This window comes from Spermophilus citellus (assembly GCF_964194105.1).
Source record: "Spermophilus citellus genome assembly, chromosome: 3".
NCBI lineage: Eukaryota > Metazoa > Chordata > Mammalia > Rodentia > Sciuridae > Spermophilus > Spermophilus citellus.
Window position 1 is genome coordinate 192,164,051 of NC_138184.1, and position 24,097 is coordinate 192,188,147.

Consider the following 24,097-nt stretch of genomic DNA (forward strand, 5'->3'; position numbering starts at 1 on the left):
ATATCAGAGAAAACATTTGGTCTCAGGTTTGGGGGGATTGGCTTACTTCATTTAACATGATATTCTCCAACTCCATTCATCTATCTGTGTATGCCATGATTTTATTCTCTTTTAATGCTGAGAAATATTCCAATGTGTATATATACCCAGTAGTAATTTTTAACAAATGCTTAGCTAGAAATCCAGTTACCCAATCATATCCTTCACTCTTTCCCCTAAAAGCAGAATCCAGGTTTTAAATTGCTGACTTGTAGGATCCAAGTTGTTATCCTATAAACATGTGGGCCATTAGGAGGCAGTTCTTGCCCATTTTAGCAGGCTTGACCTTCCTCCGCATGCTTTATTCCAGTTCCATGCATCCATGAATTTTCACACAATGTTTTCTCCAGCCATCTTAAATCATACTCTATTTCTGCTTCCAGCATCCACATGTCAGTCTCCTTTTTACTTCAGGAAGAGAAGTATAATCCCCCACACTTTGTTTTAAACCTTGCTTGGCAGATTTAGATTTAATGGCTTATTTCTTATTATACCTTATTTGAATCTCAGTTATAGTGATAATAAAATTATCTATGTCTTTTCCTTTGATCTCTTCATCAGAATATCTTCAGCACATAATAGATAATCAGAAACTATTGATGAGTGGAAAAGAAGTAGAACCCTGTTTATTCCTTACTTGGTGTAGACCTTTCCTCAGAGGGATGGAAATTATCCCTAAATCCCCAGTCATTGGCTGGAATCTATTTCCACACAAGAAACCAAGGGACCCTATATCCTCTAAGAGTAGGTATCATGACAACTTAGACATTCTTATTATCCTTCTGCTAGAGTGAAATCACTGGCAGAAATGCTATACACATCCATAAATATGCAGTTTTGTACCATGGGTCACTCTGTCAGCCATACGTCTTCAAAATAGTTTCTGGGAGCCATAGCAAGAGTGTTCTTGTCTTCCTTTTCTTTTCCTGCAAACCCACAAGAGTGAAACAGCTGCATATTGCATGGCTGATTCAGAATGGTTGGAAGCATTCTATAATAAAAATTCTTTTACGAAAGTATAAATCTTGGCATCAAAATATCATTCTAGTTTTCTGTGTAGTTATCAGTACTCAGAAAATTATTCTTGCTTTTTCTCCCTAGACAGCAACGCATTTTCAATGGTGAAAATGAATACTTAAAGTGTAGTTTAAGCATGAGATAAGCTATTAAATGGGATGAACTGGCTAAAATTTTACTTTCAAATTACATCAACAAGCTTTAGCAAAATAATACTGATTATGAAGATGGTACATTTTTTACAGAATTAAGGAAAAGGATGTAGCTGAATTATCAGAAAAAAAAAAAAACCTTGAAGTTGGGACTTGGACAACATGAAGACTTAGCATGTGCACATTTGGATATGTGTGTAGCTGTTTGTCTCAGTTCTCCTATTCTTTGATTCCCTCTCCACCCCATTTTATTATATACTGGATTTCTCCACATACATAAAAACATGAACATCAACAAGTCTTGAATCTCAAGTCATCAGAGACAGGGGGCAGAAAGGGCAGTTTCAAATAGATGGAGAAGGTGGGTACTTTTGCAGAGGAAATGAGGGTGTTTCTGGAAAGGAAAACCATCTGTTGCCTCAAGTACAATGTCAAATGATAATTTTTCTTGCTGCAAAAGTTATTGCAGAGTGATCCATAACATGTGGCCAATATTGGTAAATCCTTTGATTTGAACTACCAGAAAATTCATGATTTCCTAGGAAAACTTTACATCAAAATAAGATGCATACTTTCTTATCATTCTGAATAAAACTCACTCCCAATGTGACATTTTTCCTTACTATACATTCCATTATACTAGGATTATATTTTAAAATTTGTATTTCAATAATATGAAATTCAGTACTGAAATGTTTTCATAATTGTAACAGAAGTTAACTGTTTTCCCATTTTGCCCTCAGTATAATAGTAGTAAATGGGTGCTTGGAGAACCTGTCTATACACGGGCAGTTTTTCAAAACAGCAGAATTGTTGACTGTCAGCTGCCCAGTGATGTCCAGCAGTCTGGTACCATGGATATGATGGATCAGAAACCAATTATGAAGTGGCAATTAAAGGTAAAAAAAAATTAAAGGTAAAATATAACTATAAATTAAACCTCATGTTTATAAGCCAAGCAAATTCTTATATATAGATTTTCATAATGAATTTATGAGGCTGCATTTAGAACAAATTATCTTATTATAGAACTACATCTTACAGGTATCTAATGATGGTTATAAATTCAGTAATTCCAAAACAATGATCATATATGATGGTACTTGTCAAGTTTGTGGTCTCTACAAAAATAACTCATGTACTATAAAGGTATGTATCTTTTCACTTATTTTCACATTTACATCATAGGTATTTTAATTTCCCATGCCATTAGCATATCAACTGTGTTTTTTTTCACCTTAATAACAGAAAGACTAATAGAGAAAACCTTCCTCAAATGCACCTAATGTTAATTGAAATGTTTACTCTTCCTATAATTCTTGATGAAATGGTGAGAAAGATGTTTCTTCCTTAACATTTTGGAGTGCAGATTGCTTATTCCTAAAAAAATCAAAAGAGGAGGTTTGCACTGAATTATTTCCTCCTTTCTACATTCACTGTTTTCTCAGTATTAATTAGTTTCCAAAAGATATCTCTTTATGGTCCAGTACAGGGGAATATGCCTCTAATTCTAGAAACTCAGGAGGCTGAAGCCAGAGGATTATAAATTCCAGACTTACGCTTTGTCTGAAAATGAAATATAAAAAGTGGTGGGGATGTAGCTCAGTGGTAGAATGCCCCTAGGTTCAATCCTCAGTATTAAAAAAAAAAAGAAAGAAAGATATTTCTTTGTAGTTTGTGATTACCTAATCCTCTTTGTGGCAAATGTTATACATTTGAGTAGAGTTTGCAAAGTGTATAAAATTAGCACTTTTATAGAGAATTTTCTGGCAACTAAATTCTTTGGACTATGCAAAAGCCTACCTACTTGATGAATTATAGAATAATAGCACAACCTAAACCTAGTTGTTATAGCCTCACCCTCTGAACCTATCTATATCCAGACTTCTGAGTTTATCAGCAGGGCTTTCTCCCATGTGCATTGCTGAAACCTTTAACTAATATCAATTGACTTTTCAAAACCAAGGAACATATCAAGTATGTGGTGCACACCTGTGAACCAGCTATTCAAGAGTGTAGGCAGGAGAATCACAAGTTGGAGTTCAGCTGGAGCAACTTAGAAAGACCTGTCTCAAAATTAAAAAAATAAAAAATCTGGGAATGTAGTTTAGTGGTAGAGAGCCGCGGGGTTCAATCCATGGTACTACAGAAAATAAATATTCAAAAAGTATATTTTTCTAAATTTAAATTCCTTTTCTTTGAGATTAATCACATTATTTCAATAACAAGTTTTTATTGTTGTTGAGAAATTATTGGATTTTTATTTTTCATCAAATATTTCATTTCCACATGTTCTTAAGTACTTTAAAAAACATTGTTATTCAAAGTTGTCTTATCCTCTTAGAACTATTCTAATTTTCAAAATTATATCAAAGGAAATTTTTTAAATGAACAAAGTTTATATCTCCTAAAAAATTGTCTATTTCCCAAGTTAAAAAATTATTGCTATATTTATTGTCCTTTCTCTGTATTACAGCATTTTTTCAACTATTTTTTTTAATGATACCATTATGAAGTGTGAATAATGATGCTTTGGATGTATGGTCTAGTATAATGGGCTGTTAGGGAAGAGGAAGATAACTATAAATTAATATGATTTTAAAGATGTGCAAAAATGAAAAGTAGTCAAATAAATAAATCTCTTTTCTTTCTTTTTCTAGAGTCTTATAGACCTTGATCTTGATTCCCCTGCCTCACGTCCCAACTAACTAAAATAACAAGTGTGCACCACTACACCCACCTCTGATTTCTTCATTAATAAAGCACTCCCAGCATGAATTTTAGCAGTAAAGATGACAAAAAGGAAAAGAGAGGTTTTCCCCATGTTATTTATGAGGCATAATTTTGCACAGAGATACAACTTACATGCATTTTATTATTCCTCCAAGTTGATCAGTTTCTTAGGCATTTAAGAAGACAGGAAATATTTTATTTTATGACCTGGCTTTGTGATCATGAAGTGTGAAAAAATGTTGCAGCAGAATACAACAGACACTAGTATGGCAGTATGTAAAAAAGTGGATGTGGAACCGATGTGAATCTGCAATATGTATATGGGGTAAAAATGGGAGTTCATAATCTGCTTGAATCAAATGTATGAAATATGATATGTCAAGAGTTTGTAATATTTTGAACAACTAATAATAAAATAAATAAATAAATAAATAATTTCAACATCATGCAAAAAAATGTTATCTGATCAAAATGGAGTTGTTATTATATGCTTTTATTGGAATCATAAATATATATGCTGCTATCAGTTTATGTACAGGTTTTTTATACACTAACTACAACTTTTGTTTGTTAATGTTTTCCTTTTAAAAAAATTTTTACTAGGAGAATGTTTGCATTATCAGTGGACTCTGCTACACTGAAGGGAATAGAAATCCTGCCAGTCCTTGTTTGATCTGTAGATCCCAAATCTCAAAATTCACCTGGTCATATTTAGAAAGTAAGTTATTCTTGTTTATCCAAACATCCCTAAACAAGATTGTTTTAAACTACAAGTTACATAAATGTGTTTAAGGTTAATAAACACTGTATTTCATTTAGCATCTTTCTTAATGCTTACAAGAACCTATAAATTGAGAGGATATTTTTATATACAGTCCTGCACCAGATAATGTCATTTTGTTCTACACTGTGTGCAAGTACAATAGTAGACCCAGAAGATGTGTCATCTAGTGATGTCATAGCTGTCTTAGGTTTTGCTTTTCTTTTTTTTTTCTTTTTGGTAAGCATTCTTTGGATAACCCAGTGTCAAAATTGCCTGACAGTGCATTTGTCAGAACTTATGCCTGTCATTATGTGGCACGTAACTATAAATAATTTTTACAACAATAATACAATAGAATATGAGATACTTATTTTAATATTTGATAGGGAAAGCAATGTGAATTATTTTTAATATATATTTTAAACTGTAGATGAAAACAATACCTTTATTTTGTTTATTGATTTATTTTTTTAATGTGGTGCTGAGGATCAAACCCAGGGCCTCACACATGCGAGGCAAAGCACTCTACCACTGAGTCACAACCCCAGCCCCAGCAATGTGAATTATTAATTGAAGAAATGGAATTTGTTAGTTCAATTACACACCATTTCTTATTCCTAGCCTTAATTCTGTTCAGTTTTCTGATAAATCATTTAACTATTGAAGTTCTAGAGGATATGCACTTATCACTTATTAAATAAGATATCTTGACTTAATTATCTATAAAGTGCCTTCCAACACTACTATTCTGTGATGTCATGAGTATAATATTGTATACAAATAATATTGAGATTTTTCATTTCATCCAAACAGCATTCCAAATTGTGTACCATATACCAGGTAACCTTTTCACTTTCCTAAACACAACTAGATATGATTCTACCTGAGTGCCCAAGTTCTCTTTCCTCATAGGATGATCAGACATTATTAGTACAATGGGACATGATTATTCCCTGATGCAATATAATTTTATCTGAGTAATAATACCTATATAGCACTTTATGATACCATTAAACTGTCATTATATGTGTAAATTTCATTACTATATTAGATCATTTGCCAGATGATTTACTGCTTAGGTGCAAGACTCATGAAATATTTTTGGAAGACAATGGAAATTTAAGGAAGAAATCAGTGCAAGAGACAAGGAAATGCAATATAACTTCTGAATTGGTGTCTGTTTTAGTGACTATGATATAATTGATTCAGTAGGAAACCTTAGTGTTCAAAGATATAAGGGGTCATAACATATCTTGTTTCTAACCTCATCATATTGAGGTTGTGGAAATTAGAACAGATAAATTAAACTGTCTGTATAAGGATATACAGGGGCTGAACAGGAGCCAGAAATACAGTCTCTTGGCATCAGTGCACCAAGGACACAAGCAGAGTAGTTGTGGCCAATATGATGAAGTGTGGCTTTTTATTCATTTATTAAGCCAGTAGGCAAGAAAGACAGTTTTTTAAACATAAGAAGATATAAAAGTATAGTTTAAATTGTTTCATGAGCTTAGAGGGAACTCTCCCTATCTCCTGAAACAGCCACTTTACTAACTTGTGAACTCAGCCACTGGAAAGACCTCAGAGGAATAGGAAATTGGTATGATTGATGGCTGAATCAGATTCTGGGGAATCAAATGAGGAATGTAACTGGGATCTTAAAGGAAAAATAAGAGAAAGGGAGGTGCAGGGGTAGAAAGTGAGGCTGAAAGAGACAAGAGTTCAGAGGCGGAAGGAGAGAGAAAGGGAGGGGGAGAGCTTACAAGCACATGCAAGCAGTGAGATGATCAACACAGAAATAATTTAAGACTGAAGAGGAGGTGCATCCTGACTGGGCAGTGCAAATTTGCTTGTGTCTTTTATGCTGTATCCAAAGTGTTTTTATACTCTAATAGCAAACTTGAGGTCTGCACCTGCCAGTTAATTTTATATTTTCTTAGAGTAGAATTGATTATTCAGAATGTTTAAAAAATGAAAGCAACTAAGAGAACTAGTAGCAGAATATTTAGGTGTCTTTTAATTTTCTTCATTCTTTTAAATGAATATTTTATCATTTTGAATTATGAATATAAATTTCTTTTTTACTGAGTTGTTGAAAGAATTCAAGTATTGATTGCACCAGGGATTTTTGCACAATCAGGGTTACTATTCTTAATGATAGGAATTTATTCATTCAAATAAATTGTTAAGCATTGAAAGAGCACAACTTCATCTCCAATTGTTTTACTGAGGAAAGACTGACTTTTCTAACACATTGGAAACTTTTCACAAGTTTTCACAGACAATGCAAGAAGTGGATAAAAGAAGTCATTAATCGAAGGTGAAAACCATTCTAAACAAACATTTTCATTGTTAAAGAAAAAAGTCACTGAGTTTTTGAATGAACTACAAATGAATTCTCTAATATGATAACCTTTTACTTTAAATGTTAATGGACTTTTAAGTCATCTTATTTAAAGGCAATTTTTTATGTACTTGAAGGGTCAAGTTGAATCATAAATGAAATCTAAGCAATGACCTTACATGTGATTATACAGTAAATTTCAAAAACAGCCCAGTTTTGTCCTCACAATGCATGACTTCTCTTTGAGGACTTGGAGGTCTTAAATAAATAATAGAAGAAACCAAAAAAAATGAGCCTGGTAGACATATTTCAAAATAAATCTCTTGAACTCTTTAATCTATATTCTGTTTAGGCAAAAACTGCCAGGAAGATGCTGATGAGTGTGCATCTGGGCCTTGCTTTCCAGGAGTAGAGTGCTTCAATACCTTTGGCTCCTATCATTGTGGTTCATGTCCAAAAGGATTTTATGGTGATGGGAAAACCTGTCATGGTAAAAGTTTATTTTCTGCTGTGAGATGTTTTCTAGTGTATTTAATTAGCTCAAATCACTCAATTCCATTCTCTTTCTTACACACTCATTTGGTATATATGCATTAAGTGTTGTGCAATACACTAGATGCATGGGATGAAGAGATATATCAGACATGTCCTCTGACTTAAGGGGTTAGGGTGCAATAGCACTAATCCTTTGGTACAATATAATATTCTGTGTCTTGTGATAGAAGAGGGACTAGCTGGAATCTTACACGATGTGTTGTGTTTACCTGGAGGAATAATGAAAAACTTTAAAAAGGAGATATCTAGACTATAGTAGCTATACAACAGCTGAATCTAATGTATGAGATCAAGGGGGTGAAAAGCATTGCAGGAAGAAGAAATAGCCCAAGCAAAAGTCCAGGGCCATGTAATACCACAGCACATCCTGAGCACTGAACAATTTAGTGTGCCTGGAGGACCACAGGCCCGAAGAGCTGCTGCAAGAGTTGAAGCTAGAGAGGTAGCCAGCATGTAGACCAGCAGCAGTCCCTTAAAGTTTTGAAATAAGAGAGAAACATGTTAAGACTTATATTTGAGAAAATTTACTCAAGTAATATAGACAATAGACCATCTGTGGGTAAAGAAATGTGAAAGCCTGAAGGTGGGAAGAAAAGCAAAGCCAAGATAGTATTTCAAATATGTAGGAAGAGATGAAGATATTCTTCCTTAAGGTAAGATAATGAGAAATGAAAGAGATGCTAAAGAAGCAAGCTGATAGTACTTGGCTTGGTCAGTAACTGGATTAGCGTAGGAAAGAGAGTCATTTAGTTGCAAGTATTTGATTTAGGTGAATGGTATGTGGAATTGGCACTCACATTGTTGTGGACTGAACTACATTCCACTAAAATTCCAACATTGAAGTTCATAGGGTTGTAGGAGGTGATAAGAGTAGAGTCCTAATCCAATAGGATTAGTGTCTTATAAGGAGAAACACCAGAGAATTCTTTTTCTCTCTCTCCTTTTTTTTTTTTTTTTTTTTTGATTGAACTGGCAATTGGACCAGGGATCTTTCTGTCTCTGAGCTTCATCTCCAACTTTTATATTTTTTATTTTGAGGCAGGGTTCCCCAGGTGATTAAGCTGCCTTCACACTTAGCAATCTTCCTGTCTCAGCCTCCCAGATAGCTGGCTTTATAGCATTGTACCACCATGCCCAGCTCACCAGATAACTCTCTCTGCCAGGTGAGAACACATTGAGAGCATGTCTATCTCCAATACATGGAGAGGGTCCTCACACAAAACAAAACAGGCCAGCACTTTTCATCCAGAGCTTTCCAGCCTCCAAAACAATAAGGAACTGAATTTCTGTTGTTTAGGTCACCCAGTCTATGGTATTTTGTTATGGCAGGTTGATCTGATTAAATATACAGGAAGAAGTAATGGTTTTGGAGAAGAATTATAGTGAATTCAGTTTGGTTACTAAGAGACTAAAGGACAATGGAATACCCACATGAAGCTCAGCAAAAGAGAACTAAGTTAAATATACAGTTATTATGGTCATCAGCTATGAGATGACATTACCCAGGGAGAATATGGAGGAAAGAAGACCAAAAAAGTTGGACATCAATATTTTAAAAGATTAAAAGAGAAAAGTAAGTTATAGAAAACAAAATCAAATAATTACATCTTTGGTGTAATTTAATGAGATCTACTCTAATGAAAAATAGATACTAATGACATAATATCACCTTAAGCTTCAAATTGGGTTGAATGTGTCTAGCACTGGAGATGACAGCTCTGAGGAACAAAGGGCAGAGGGTGAGAGGATTCCTCACTACTTCAACTGCTTGCATTTCTCCTTCAGTATCCAGTTCCTAATATTAACACTTTCTGCTCTCTGACTAACATCCCTCCTTTCCAAACAAAGAGGATTGTTCCCTCAGTAAAACTTATATCAAGGTGACAATTAAACCTAACCCCATTACACATGAATGACTCAGAGCTTTCTTAACCTTGTCAGAGATATTTGTGTATTTCACAAAGATGCTTATTGCTGCAGAAGAATTGGTTGTTGGTGATTACTTAGTTATGCCAGGCACCAGAATTTGAGGAATATAAAAATAAACAGAACTGGGTATGGTGGTGCATGCCTGTAATCCCAGAGGCAGGAGGACTGAAAGTTCAAAGCCAGCCTCAGCAAAGATGAGGCACTAAGCAATTCAGTGAGACCTTGTGTCTAAATAAAATACAAAATAGGGATGGGGATGTGGCTCAGTGGCCAAGTGCCCCTGAGTTCAATCCCTGTACCTCCCCCACCCCCACCCCCCAAAAGTATGTAGAGCAGGGTTTGTATTCTTGAGGTTATTGCTAACCAGTAGGAGAAAGACATGCACAAGAGTCAATAGTACAAAGGACAGTCCTGTGAAAGAACCTAGGTGGACCAGATGGATTTGGTGTGTTGGGACTACTGAAGAAAGCTTTCTTACTCAGATCAGGCTGCTGTAACAGAATCCCACAGACTGAGTGGTAAATCTCAAACAGCAGAACTTTGTTTCTCATAGTTCTGGAGCTGGAAGTTCAAGATGAAGTTGCTGGCTTGGCTTGTTTGGGTTGAGACTTTCTAATACTGGCCAACAGAAAGCTGCCCCCACTGGGCCCTCTCTCTGTGTGCTCTCCTGGAGTCTTTTCCTCTTCATAGGCCAACAAACCTATTGGACCAGAGCCTCATTCTTCTAACCTCCTGTAACCTAATCACTCCCCCCCTCCTGTCTCTAAATACAGCCGTGTAGAGTTAGGGCTTTGACATATGAATTTTGAGGCACTCAATTCAGTCTATTCCAGAGAGTTTGCTAATGAGAGGATATCAAAATTTATTATTTAAGATGCAAAAGAGTACCATGTGACATGTGTATTATATGTTTTTATATGTTCTTATATGTTTTTATTCATGATGCTTTGGTTTTGTGATATTTTTATTCTGATTTGTTTCTGTTTTTTTGTGTACCACTTACAGCTGAAATAGAGTTTTTAAATGAACTTACTACACAAATTGCAGTTCTCACAAGGTCTCACAAAAGTGTAACTATGGAAGAGGATGGTAAAAGTGCCAAACAGGGAGAAAACGACGTTAAGCCAGAAAGCAGAAATGCCTCTAGTAAGTAGTAGTGATTTTAGTTGAAATACAGTGACAAATGTATTCACTGTTTTTTTTTTTTTTTTTTTTTTTTTGCTAATCTATTGAATCCTCTGGATCATATTCTAGAAAAAAATGCATTCACTCATGTCATATAACAACCAAATTATAGTATCATTTAAGGTGATTTCAGAAAATCTTACTAATTATTATACTTTAACTTTCATGCTAGCTAATATTCTATGCTATCTTGAGTGCCCCAACAGGTAGCCATATAAGATCCTTGAAGGCAGGAGCAGTGTCATGACTTCCCTTTACTTTGTGACTCCTCATATAGTGTTACACATGTAGATGCTAAATGAAGGCATGAATAACTTAATGCCAAATATTGTGGGTAGAGCAGAACATTAATGAATGCTGTTGACTAACATTTCTATTTCGTTTTTTGTTGTTAGACTTGAATTTTCAGCCACTGTCAACACTAACTGGTGCAAGCTTTACCCCTAGTCCTCCTCCGTTCAAAAGGTTCTTGAGTACAATGAACATCTCCTACCTGTCACCGAAATCAATTACAACTCAGATGGATACTTCAAAGAAGTCTGTTTCTCAACAGATACCTGGTTATGAACATGTGGATCATATTCTCAGTGCAGATCTCACTGTGGATGAATTGGAAGATCCTACAAACCACAGCCATTCTTTAAGCATTAATCTCAACAGTTCTCGTGGCCAAGGGAGGGATATTTTCCATAGCACCATCCAAATAGAGACAGGAGAATATCATTCTCTCATTAACAGTTCTTTGCAAGGTTACACACAAGACGAAGATGAGTTTGTAGCATCAGTTACTAAAGCAGTCACTATTTTGCCACGGAAGTTTGGGTCAACCGAAATATCGACTTGTGCTGAGTCACCTTGTTTTCTTGGTGTTTCCTGTGTGGCAACCACAGGTGGCCACTTCAAGTGTGGACGCTGCCCCACTGGGTATTATGGAGATGGTGTCAATTGCAGAGGTACTATGAGAATTTTTCAGAAGATACAGAGAAAACTACCTCATTCCAGTTTTAGTCACTAAGAAGATACATTTTTCCACTTACTAATTTCTCTTCCTTCCACTTTGTTCAACATGTTTTGAAAAAAAGAAGCAAAAGTGGGTTTTCTAAGTTTCTTATTTAAAGTGTTAATATTATATATTATCACAACAATATGATATATAAATATATTTATTGAGTACCTACTCTGTCCCAAGGTCTTCAGAAACATTCTGTATCAGTTATATATGATCAACAACAACTCCATAAAATAAGTGTTATTGTTCCCAATAGATAGATGAGATAGTGGAGTTTTGAGGGACTGACTGTCCTGTTATTAAGCAAGTAATGAAAAAAAACAAGGATGTCAATATAGATCTGATTAACATTGTGGCCTGAGTTATTTTTAGTTCAAAATGCACAGTTACCATTTTAAATTACTCTTTCTGATCTATTTACTTATTTGCAACTTATACAGTTGTCTCTGTAATTCCTCCAATTCTTTGGAGTCTTAAACAAGTTTTGCATCATTTTAATTTTGCAAGTATTTTTATATCTTTCCACAATTATTAACATTGTTTTATCTGATACAAATCAAATTTTTGAGTCCTATAATTTAGAGTCTGGTTTTTATTGTTGCTGTTGATATGAGTTTGATGTTCTTGTTTTGTTTTGTGTTTTGTTTTACTTGAGACCAAAATTAAGTGAGACAGTTTTTGGAATATTCTTATGTTTCCCGTATTACTTAAAGGAAATTTGTTTTTCTTCTTTTTTTCCATAAGGATAATAACTCTCAATACTTACATTATATAATACCTATAGGAATTCCTTAACAAATGTAACAAATAAAAAAAAAAAAAAAACAATTTCATGTATATTAGATACCGCAGGAAGTGTTCAATGTCCAGTAGAACATATCAGGTAGTAGAGAAGCTTAAGGAATCAACCTCATGATGTGTTCTTTGAAAATCTGATTATCCTTATTATTTATTAACATTTAGCTGATTCATATCTGAAATTTCATTGCCCCCTGAAAAAAGACTGTAATTTCAGGTAGGGTTAGGTTCTATCTCTAACAGGCACCATCTTGGGAGTAATTATTACATTTGGCACTTCTTTCTTACTCTAAAAACGATTTTCCTCAGTCATTCTAATGGTTAAAAATATTAAGAAGACCATTTTAAGGGTGAATGGTCATTATTTAATACCTTATCAAAATGTTACAATTTTAGAAATTTTAAATTTCATTATAAGTAAATAATTGAGCGGCATGTATATATCATGTCAATGGTTCAGCCATTTCTCCTTGATTTTTGCAGCCATTTGTAGACATCCATGTGGAAGGAGCAGGGAATGTGTGGCACCAAACATATGCAAATGCAGACCAGGTTATACCGGTTCTAACTGCCAAACTGGTAGGTGTATCATTCATTAAATTGAAAAATGAATTTTACTTGATAATTGATATTTTTAAATGGGTTTATTTTATACAGCTGTATGTCAGCCTGCTTGCAAAAACCATGGGAAATGCACAAAGCCTAATGTCTGCAAATGTCCTCCAGGATATGGTGGAACAACCTGCAATGAAGGTGGTAATCCAAATTGAAAAATCAACTAATAGGGTTAAAATAAAATGTTATTTTCTCTAATAGGCTTTTATAAGATAATTCAGTTTCACTGTGTATATACTAATATGTAGTTATTAATATTGGTGAAAGAGTCCACTTTTTAAGTGGTCACTAAAAACCATTCATTTGAGAATTTTAAAAACTTAAGTTTCAGAAATCAGAGATCCAAAGAATAGTAGCTTTTCTTTGGTGAAATTATCTTCTGAAATTTTTTGAAGATTTGGTTTTAGGGTATCATATCTCTACAAATAAGAAGATATAAGGTGGTAATAAAAAGAAACTTAAAAAATTAATTTTAAAAATACATCTTTAGCCATATAATTTGCATAAATTTAGGTGAAATATTAAGTGGAGAATGTATGAAATAGAATTCCTAAAGCTAGGTAATACTTTAAAGAAATGAGTTAGTTGATATTTTTAAAATAGTTTTTTTAAAAACAATGTATTTTGGTAGATGGTACATATGATTACTAATAAACTGAGTCATTTTAAATGCTTTAATGACAAGGCAAGCAACAAATTAACAAACTAAATTTTTTAGGTCGAACTGGAACTTTCAACAATAGCCTGTGGTGATAGCCATGTAAATATAGAAATATTCTTTTTTTAGGGTAGAAATATGTAAGTCCAAGATTCATTTTACAGAAGAAGCCTAAGATGATATATTTCCATTCAGTTAACCAAATTTTTATAAACCTTTTACACAACTGTCTGTGTTGCATTTTCTAGATTTATTTTATAAACCCAAACATGCTGATACCTGGTGAGGGTTTTAGAGTGTGAATCCACACAGTCAGTCCCTCAGAGCTGAATCTCATTGTCAAAGAGAACTGAAGTCATTATAAACTGCTCTTGTAATAGGCTTTATTGTGACTGTGCTTCTTAAATATAAATGGATAATTCATTGTGATTATTATTAAGACCTGACTTAATAATGTAATCTGTTCCTGCAGAACATTGTAGCCCACCTTGTCAACATGGTGGCACGTGCTTGCCTGGCAATCTCTGTACTTGTGCTTATGGTTTTGTGGGATCGAGGTGTGAAACAAGTAAGCCAAGCTCCCCTTGCAGTCTGCTATAATGAACTTGCTGCTTTGATAAACTTTTCTTTAACACTAAATGGAATGAACCCAAACCTAAGTAAAAAACAGTCTTTCATGATCTATGATGACAGTTCCCATCCTGGGTAGCACTGGGAGCAGTTTGTTCTAAGAAATAACTATTCTTAAACCCACCTTTGAGATAAGATGAATTCAAATGTGCTCATTTGCAGATAAATTTATCTCATTTCATTTATGTCTATAGTCACTTTCATCAGTAGCTAATAATTTCCCCTAAGAGCCAATTTTGTTGACTGTTCAGTTCAATGGTTTTCTTCTATCCCCAACTCTATTAGTGAGAAAATAACTGAATATGAAAAGGGAAGAGCATTTAAAGCCAAAGTATAAATTATTCCCATTTTATTCATTAGCAGAAACATTTGGCAGTCATGAGATAATTATATAATAGTTAGAATGGTGGTGAGCATTCTTAGCCTAACTTGTCTTTCTTTTATCTTCACTGTGGGTCTTAGTGGTTTGCAACAGGCACTGTGAAAATGGAGGTGCATGTCTTGCACCAGATGTTTGTCAATGCAAGCCTGGTTGGTATGGACCCACCTGTAGTACAGGTAAAATCAGAGTTGTTTGCAATGAATGTGTCCGTTAAAAGAAATTTAAAATGTGCCAGTGTTCTAAAGACTTGCATCTAAGAAATGAAACTGATCTGATAAGTAACTTTCATCTTCTTATATTGGACTGGATTATGTCTTATAGCTTTATTGTTATCCAACCATAAACACCCTATTTCATTAAACGTCCAATCAATTCTTAGTTATACAGACAACCATCCTGTTATTCCATTTATTTATCACAATATCAGATTCGCTTCTTTGGCAGAAATATTTGTGGTTTTTCATGTTTAATTAATTGGCAGTTATTCTAATGACTTTTCTCAATGAAAATTTAATTCAACATTCATAGTTTGCCAACTGTATGTGAAGCAGGATGCAAAGGGAAACAAAGATCAATTTGATTTTGCCCTCATTTCAAGTAGAATATTGATAGTTAAGGAGACCTGGGACACAGCTGTAAAAAACACAAGACCAGGACAAGTTGGGTTATGATAAGTAATATCGTTGAAGCACAGTTCCTTGAAAGCAAAGATGGAAATCAGTTCTGGCAAATGGAGTTTGGAAAAAAATAAAATTCTAGTAGACTTTGGAATACGCTGAAAAATGGAATGGGGTGCTTTTTAAACAAAATAAAGGTAATAGAGTAAATACAAAGAAATGTTTTTGAGAGTGCTGGGACCTGAGTAGTGTCCCTGTTTCATTTGGGAAGGAGACAAAGAGGTACACCTAGTCCCACTGGTTCCAGCAGGTTACAAGCCACCTCATTAGTGCTATTGAATGAATTGTGTGCTCTTAACTTAGTCTTTTTTTTTTTTTTTGAGCTTACCAAGGGCATTCTAAATTCTACTCACACACTCCACATTCTTAGTTTAATATTATTTGTAAACTTAATGAATACACTTTGAAAGCTATTATGCAGTTATTTCATGCCTCATATGTTTGGCAAAGTCTAATGAATTATAGGTGCTCCATTTTGTATGGAGCTCTATTTCTGTGCAGCTTTCCTTTTAAAATTTAATTTTTAAAATAATAATACTTTTATGGTCTCTTTCCCTTTTGCTGTTCATTAGCTTTGTGTGACCCTGTTTGCCTCAATGGTGGCTCCTGTTACAAGCCAAACGCTTGCCTCTGCCCGAATGGATTTTTTGGTGCACACTGTCAGAACGGTAATGATTCTTTCTTGATAAGTCAAAAAGTCAAATGGAATGTTAGACATCAATAGAGCTTTGAGAAAACAGTAGAGAAGTTTCAAAGTGGAAGATGCTATTTGTTTCTTCTATTTATTGTGATGCTGCAGGTCTAGCCATCAAATGACCAGCTCATACAAAGGGTATTGGAGTTATTAAGTAAAATGGTTTTATTTATTCAATGTATGTTAGGATTACAACCTTGGCATTTGTCAGTGCTTTGTAGAACAAAGATATGAAACCAATAAGCGAAGTTTTCATGCAGTTTCCAGTGAAATTATATCATTTTACTTGTCGTCATAGCAAAAATGTTTGATTTATAAGCTACTGTCTATTGATTTCCCACAATCTCTCTTGACTTTAGTTTCATTAAACATTTATGAAGAGTCATCTATGCATAGCTCTCTGCAAGATGGTGTGAAGACATAAAAATGCATCATATTCTTTGTGGCCCATTATTTCCTTCAAATAGTTAATGCTGTAGGGCTTTCTTCAGAGTAATGGGAATGTCTTGAGGGTGAGAGTATAGATAGGAATTAATGTCAATAAATTTTTAAAAATATATTTTCTATATCTTCATATTTTGAGTTACACAAAATATAGAGCTAACTTTTTAGTACAGAACATATAAGCACATCATCATAATTTAATTCATAAAATTTATACTTTCCTTGCCAGGATAGAATTTGATTTCCAATTCTTATTATTTTTTAATTTGGAAGTTGGCCAGGATTCTTAAGATTAAACTGAAGTAGAGAAGAAACCATCACTCAAACACAAGACATATGGGCCTAGAGAACATATCCTCTCATCCACATTTCCTCAATTGTGAAATGGAGGAAGCAAAGACTAAGTAGGCAAATCTTAGAAGCTAAGAGATTGCAATTAAATCCATGGTGAAGAATTATAAGTATAATTCTGAGTAGAAAAAATAAGGAGAGAAATGAAAAGCTTACATGTGCCTTGCTAATTTCAGATGTAAGATATAGAAAACTTCTCAAAACTATATGCCAACTGTGAAACTAGATAAAAGAGGGAATCTATAAGTAATTTAGTTGAACTAAAAAGTATCTATGGAACATATGCCTTTTTCAACAGCAGGTTGCTATAGTGAGATAAGAGCAAGTATGAGAATTGCCCCCTGTTACAACTTCCTAGCTGGCATAGACTTTGACAACTTACTGTAAATCTTCAGGCTTCATATTTCCTGGCTTTCAGGTTTGACCTAAACACTATTATATTATATCCACTGTGAGTCCAAATGTTGGGCAGGGAAGATGACACACATCAAAAGAAGTTGAATAAAATTAGGCAAAATGTGATTAAAAGTAAATACGAGGGACTGTTTGTACAATAGAATTTCAAAAGAGGAAGACAAAAATTTAGCTGGGAACATCACAATATTATTATACTACTCTTTAAAAAAAAAGGTCAGGGTTAAAGTGTATGGCTGAAGATGTATAACCACATCTTCCAGTTTCCTTCACCTCCTAAAATCCTTAATTACTTGGTTCAACCTGAGCATTGTTGGGAGAACCATCTGAGACCTGAAGAATCTGGTAGGAGGGTTGGTTTTCTCCTAAAACTCCTTTTCTAACCAGGGATGATGGATAGATGACTAAGTTCAAATTTTATTCCCTTTATATATATTATTTCAATCGTATGTGTTTTTTGTATAAATGTATTTGTCTCTACACTCAAGACTTTGTGAATTGTTTTAAGGCTGTATACCATAAGCAACTTGGGGTTTATTATTTTAGTGTTAAGTTCCCAATCATAGGTATTTACTATGGTACTTCTGTAGTGGAAAAAATAGACCTTTTTCTAATAAATAGAAATCATATTAAATTATGTAAAGAATGGGAAAGAGAACACATAAGAACATTATACCACTAATAAAACATAACATATACCTGTTTATAATTCTCCATGTGTAGGTTTTTTATCAGTCAGTATTTGATGTGTAACAAACAATCCCCCAAATCTCAGTGTCCAGCAATATGCATTTATTTCCCTGACTCACAAACAATACAGGTTGTCTGGACTTGACTGTAGACTGCTTCACCTGTCTGTCTTCCTCCAGAGACCCACATCTATCTCGTGTATGCCTTTCTCAAGCAAAAACCAGGAGAGCAAGAAGCCAAGGCAAACTACCCTGGATATTTAGAGTGTCTGCTTATATCATGTCTGCTCTCAGGCCAATGGTCAAATTAAGTCCTGTGGCAAAACCCAATAACTACAGGATGAGAAAATAAACCCCACCTCCAATGTGGTGGGTACAAAGTCACCTGGAAGAAGGCATGGCTAAACAAGAGTGAAAAATTGGGAGAAATAATCTATAATCTAACCTAACTCCATGTCATAGCTAATGACAGGTTACTGTCACTGTTTTCTTTTCCATGCTTCAATAAAGATTGTTGAACAAATGCTTTAAAAAATAAGAAAGTATTCATAAAATATCAGAGAAAGTAGAGTCAAGCATGAGCTAGAAGAGGCTCAGTATAACGTAGTGGAAACTATCCATTCTCTAAAAGCATCTATTTATATTGTTTTTTGTATTTGAAGTGCTTTTTATTTATAAATCCATTTGATGTCAGTGAGATTTTTCTTACAGTCTTTATAAGTGAAGAAAGCAGCTAATAAGGTGGGTCTAATTCAAACTGGAAGTCAGTCTTTTGGTAATGACAGTCCCATTACTAAAACCTGTCAATTTGAAATTAATTTAAAAAATACAAACTAAAATACACTTAACTATCATTCAAGGAAAAATTGAATTTAAAAATTTCCAGGCATTTTTGTCTCATATTAATAAGAAAGGAAGGATGGAAGGAAGGAAGAAGAGAGGTAGGGGGGAGGGAAAGAGGAAGGGAAGGAAGAAAAGAAGGAGAAAAGCATAACTGCATTTAGTGGAAGTGTAGCTAAGAGTTAGAGCATGTGCTTAGCATGTGCAAGCTCTGGATTTGATTCCCAGGAAGAAAAATAAAAAAGAAGTGAAAGAAAAAAGAAAAACCTACACTTAAGTTAATGCTTTCATAAAATAACTCAACCTCTGAATTCCATGAGACAAAACCCTAAAAATAGAAGATACTAGTAAATTATAAGTTTTTAAGAAATATTCCTAACAACCACTAAGAATTATTGTCAAAAGATTTTATCAAGGATTCACAAGAACCAGTCACATTAAACTGCATCAAAAGTATTCAAAAGTTAAAGTTTTTTGATATTTTTGTGATATGTGACAAATTGTAGAGATTTTTCTGATTTCCAAAAGAGCAAAACATTCTTATTTTGAGATAAGTTCCGATTTATTTTCTTGGTTATGTCCTGATCATTTTATGCTTCATTTACTTCACAGTATGGTAAGACCAGACCAAAGCGAAGGTTCATAATATATATACTATAATACTGAGGACTTCATTTGTTATGACTACTACTCCCATACATTTCAAATTGTGCTAACCCTCTAGCAGCTTATGGCTATAAGCATCATATTTTGTGATATAGAAAGGACAGTTTTAATGACTTGTAGTTGTAATCTTTTATTTTAATAGCACATTCCTCTGCCTTATGGCCCCATAGATAGCAAGCACAGGATGCAATATGCAATACATAATAACCGAATATGTAATATTCACACATTGCTGCCATGTGTTCTTTTAGCTATCTGTCACCCTCCCTGCAAGAATGGTGGCCACTGCATGAGAAATAATGTGTGTGTCTGTCGTGAAGGATACACTGGTAGGAGATGCCAAAAAAGTAAGACACTACTAAACCTATATGCAGACTACAGGTAAAGCAAATAAAACTGTTGCCATTTAAAGCTAATATTTCATGTTTACCCTTAAGGCATCTGTGATCCCATGTGCATGAATGGAGGAAAATGTGTGGGACCAAACATTTGCTCCTGCTCTTCCGGTTGGAGTGGGAAAAGATGCAATATACGTAAGAAGAATACCCTTAAAATTCCAAAGTCAGGGCTGTTGTTTTTTCTCAGTGTTAGAGCACTTGCCTAGCATGTTTGAGGCACTAGATTTAATTCTCAGCACCAAATAAAAACAAATAAATTAAATAAAGGTATAAGAAAATACAATAACATTTTTAAAAAAGATAGATATCTTTAAGAAAAACAGTGTCTACATCCTTTGTGGGAAGATTAAGCAAAATATAAGACAAAAAAAAGAGTTTTCTTTGTTTTAATTTTGGTGTATTCATTCCTGTATTAGAAGATATCTTTGAAATAGAATAAAACGAGAAGTCCTCTGAACCTAGTTTTTCAGGTCAGCAGAGGAAGTTGTACATTGTATTTCCTAGTTTCCTACCGTTTGCCTGGGATAAATAACAAAGTCTTTATATTATATTCTCCTAAACTGAAGTAGGGCTCAGTGGGAAGTTTAAAAAACTGTAGATTCCTTGGCATCAAAAGAAACCACGCAATTCAGACTTTTTCAAGTGAGAGATCCTACTGCCTCTCAGTCTGATTAGTACCTGAGATGATGGCACTTCTCATTCAAATATTTCCTTTTATCCTTTCTATAAAATAACTGTAAATTAGAAGCAATTATAGTGCATAGATCAAGGTGAAAAATGAGGAATAACATATATGTCCAACAATTGAAGGAAACATACCACAATACTTTCAAATAATGGAATATATATTATTGCACAACCATTAAAATCACATTTTCTAGGACTACATAGTAACATTGGCAAATGTTGTTTGATAAAATATCCATTAATTATTGACTTTTAACTGTTTTTCTTTAATTAAAATTTATGTGGTTTATGATAAGATTTGAGTAGTAATGTAAAATTTTAACTTGTTTATATTTCTATTTGTAGCTATTTGCTTTCAGAAATGTAAAAATGGTGGTGAGTGCATTGCCCCCAGCATCTGCCACTGTCCTCCCACCTGGGAAGGAGTGCAGTGTCAAATACGTAAGCCCACAGGATTTTTTTCTACTATACATTCATATTGGAACCCATTATAATAATTAAAATACAACTTTAGGAGAATTCCATAATGGAAAAAACTACAGAATGCTGATTCTTTTTAAAAATTTATTTTACATCTGGGCATGGTGGCTCATGTCTATAGTCCCAGTGACTTGGGAAACTGAGGAAGATGGATCGTAAATTCAAGGCCAGTCCCAGCAATCAGGGAGGCCCTAAGTAATTTAGTGAGACCCTGTCTCAAAATGAAATAAATAGATAAATAAGGGCTGGGGGATATGGCACAGTGGTTAAGCACCCTGTGTTCAAGCCCCAGAACTATCCCCCTAAATGACTTTAGAAATAAAAAAAAATTACCCAATTTTATATTTACTTATAAAAAAGAAAGTATGATATAATATATGATTTTTTTGTGGCATGGTTTCAAATTATGGTCTGTGGGTTGCCAGTGCAGTTTCCTTAGATGGGACTAAGGAAAGTCTAATATGCAGAAGTTCAAATGTTATTTGTTATAGGATAAATATATACCTATAATGGAAATCTTAGAAATTATGAAAAAAATAGCAAAAAATTAATCACTCCAAATTTCACCACCCAGAATTATTTTATATTACTTTTTTAGTATTTTATGTATTTCCATCCATATTTTTCATAGAGTAAATCTTAGGCTATAGAAAAAATAAAATTTACCCACATTTGAAATTTCTGAAAACTTTAAATAACATGTTAAAATATTAACAAAGATTAGCTTAATGGGAAAAACGTGAAGGCCTCCAAAAATACCTTCAAAGATCAATAATTACATAATTTCAAATTTGCTGGCCAGTTGAAATTTATAATTGATACATAATTATGCCTTTTACTCCAAATAAGTCTCTTTGAAAGAAAATGTCTTATGAACCACTCTATGGTTTTCCTGCATCAGAAATTTTGCATATGATGACTCTTAGCCGTAATTGTATTTGTAATTGTTACTATAATTTATTATTTCTTATTTAGAAAATATATCAAAGGACTATTGAGGACAAGTACTTACATAAGAAATGTGTGCTCAAAAATTGGTAATTGTGATTGGAAGTTAGACATGATAAATAGCTAGAATGGAAGAACAATCAACCTCAACCTGGGTTGCTCATTCTGGAGAGTAGTCTATGCAGATCATAAGAAAGATGAGAAGATGCTAAAAGCACAGGGATGTGGAAATAGACCCGAGTGATCATAGATTGAGGTTTTTTGTGCACAGATTCAAGTACACTGAAGCATCTTTATGTAAATTTAAAACAAACTAACATCAACTTCCTCAAAATTGCTTGTCCAGAAATTTGTCTTAAATATATTGACTGTTACCTAAACATGTGTGTTACTGCCATCTGTTGGAAAATTGTTATAATAACTATTTCAATATATGATGGCTAAGAGTGCCTCCTTAGCTATGGAGGATTTGTGCAGCACACAACCCAGCTGACTACATATGGCAGCCCTGATGAAAACATAGCTGTCAGTGTTGCATTTATATCAAAGGGAATATTATTCTTGAAATGTTTAAGCTTTTATTATGAGACATTGAAGTAGTATCACTCCCATGAAAAGCAATTGTATTGTATGTCATTTTATAGTCTGCTAATTTTCACTCAATATCACTTCAAAATGTTTACTAGGTCCTAAAAGAACATAATGTTAAACCACACATTAGGTTCCATAATATAAATATCATAATTTACTTAATCTTTCCCTTTATGTTGCACATTTAATTATTTATAAGTATGAAAAACATTTTTTAAAGGTAGATGATAGAAAAATAAATAGGCAGATTGGTGTGTGTGTGTGTGTGTGTGTGTGTGTGTGTGTGTGTGTGGTTAGAATGGCCTTGGAAGATATTTCAAGAAAGACATTTCTAGTACAATGTCATAAGTTTAAGTTTCCAACAGTTGTTGTACATTAAACAGTTGAGGATATTATATAAAAAATTCTGGTTTTTTTTACATACAGAAACCAGTCCTGAATTGTCTCTTTTAAATCTTTTCCAAGCTTTTAAAAAGAAAGTTATAATACTATCTTCTATTTGAACTCTTTGTAAAAAATAAACACATGTATTTCAAGTACTCTAAAAAGTAGCCAGTAAAGCCGGGCATGGTGACACACATCTGTAATCCCAGTAACTCAGGTGTCTGAGGCAGGAGGACCACACGTTTGAGGCTAGTCTTGGCAAATTAGCAAAATACTGTCTCAAATTTTAAAAAATAATAAAATGAAAAAGGGGCGGGTGTAGTTCAGTGATTGAGTACCCCAGACCCTCAGTACTGAAAAAAAAAATGAAAGAAATTTGGCTTATTTCAATAATACCTTTATAGAATTGTAAAAATATTGTCTGAATTTAGGGTGTTTTGTTTTTTCGTGTGTGTGTGTGTGTGTGTGTGTGTGTGTGAGAGAGAGAGAGAGAGAGAGAGAGAGATCCATGGATGATTCACTAATAGATTATTTTCACCTGCTTATTTTCTGTTAATATAATCACTGGAAAAATTAAAGATACATATTTTGCTTACATTATTTTTATTTTTATGGTCAAAAATCATTCATTTTATATATTTTAACTGATACATTTATGAAGTATCATGTTATGTTTCAATACATGTATACATGTGTAATATGACAGCTTCTTATGACTGTATCAATGGCCATTACTACAATTGATCAAATATCTTTAAACCACTAAAACAGGATATGTCACAAGCATTCACTATCAAAAGATGTTAATTATAAAAATTTGTGTATTGCAGCAATTTGTAATCAAAAATGTCTTTATGGAGGCAGATGTGCATTTCCCAACGTGTGTTCTTGCCGGACTGGATATTCTGGAGTCAAATGTGAAAAGAAAGTACAGGTATTTAAAACTTTAAAAAGAAAGCAAATATTAGATATAACATCTGCATATCTATTCTACATATTCTACATAATTAACCCTGTTAATGTTT

The 24,097-nt window shown here is 33.7% G+C and overlaps 1 protein-coding gene and 1 long non-coding RNA gene across 2 annotated transcripts in view; one reads left to right on the forward strand and one right to left on the reverse strand.

Annotated features, from left to right (window-relative positions):
- The window catches only part of LOC308643623, a 738,763-nt gene that overhangs the window by 462,827 nt on the left and 251,839 nt on the right, over window positions 1-24,097 (reverse strand). The window lies entirely within an intron of this gene.
- Window positions 1-24,097, forward strand: part of VWDE (von Willebrand factor D and EGF domains) — a 66,548-nt gene that overhangs the window by 38,619 nt on the left and 3,832 nt on the right. Inside the window, exons 14-28 of the mRNA XM_081285119.1 lie at window positions 1,952-2,107; window positions 2,253-2,357; window positions 4,545-4,659; window positions 7,401-7,538; window positions 10,538-10,678; window positions 11,113-11,670; window positions 13,008-13,103; window positions 13,182-13,277; window positions 14,270-14,365; window positions 14,890-14,985; window positions 16,059-16,154; window positions 19,836-19,931; window positions 20,022-20,117; window positions 21,015-21,110; window positions 23,903-24,006. Coding sequence (XP_081141245.1) covers window positions 1,952-2,107; window positions 2,253-2,357; window positions 4,545-4,659; window positions 7,401-7,538; window positions 10,538-10,678; window positions 11,113-11,670; window positions 13,008-13,103; window positions 13,182-13,277; window positions 14,270-14,365; window positions 14,890-14,985; window positions 16,059-16,154; window positions 19,836-19,931; window positions 20,022-20,117; window positions 21,015-21,110; window positions 23,903-24,006 — 2,085 coding nt within the window. The remainder of the gene's footprint in view (window positions 1-1,951; window positions 2,108-2,252; window positions 2,358-4,544; window positions 4,660-7,400; window positions 7,539-10,537; window positions 10,679-11,112; window positions 11,671-13,007; window positions 13,104-13,181; window positions 13,278-14,269; window positions 14,366-14,889; window positions 14,986-16,058; window positions 16,155-19,835; window positions 19,932-20,021; window positions 20,118-21,014; window positions 21,111-23,902; window positions 24,007-24,097) is intronic.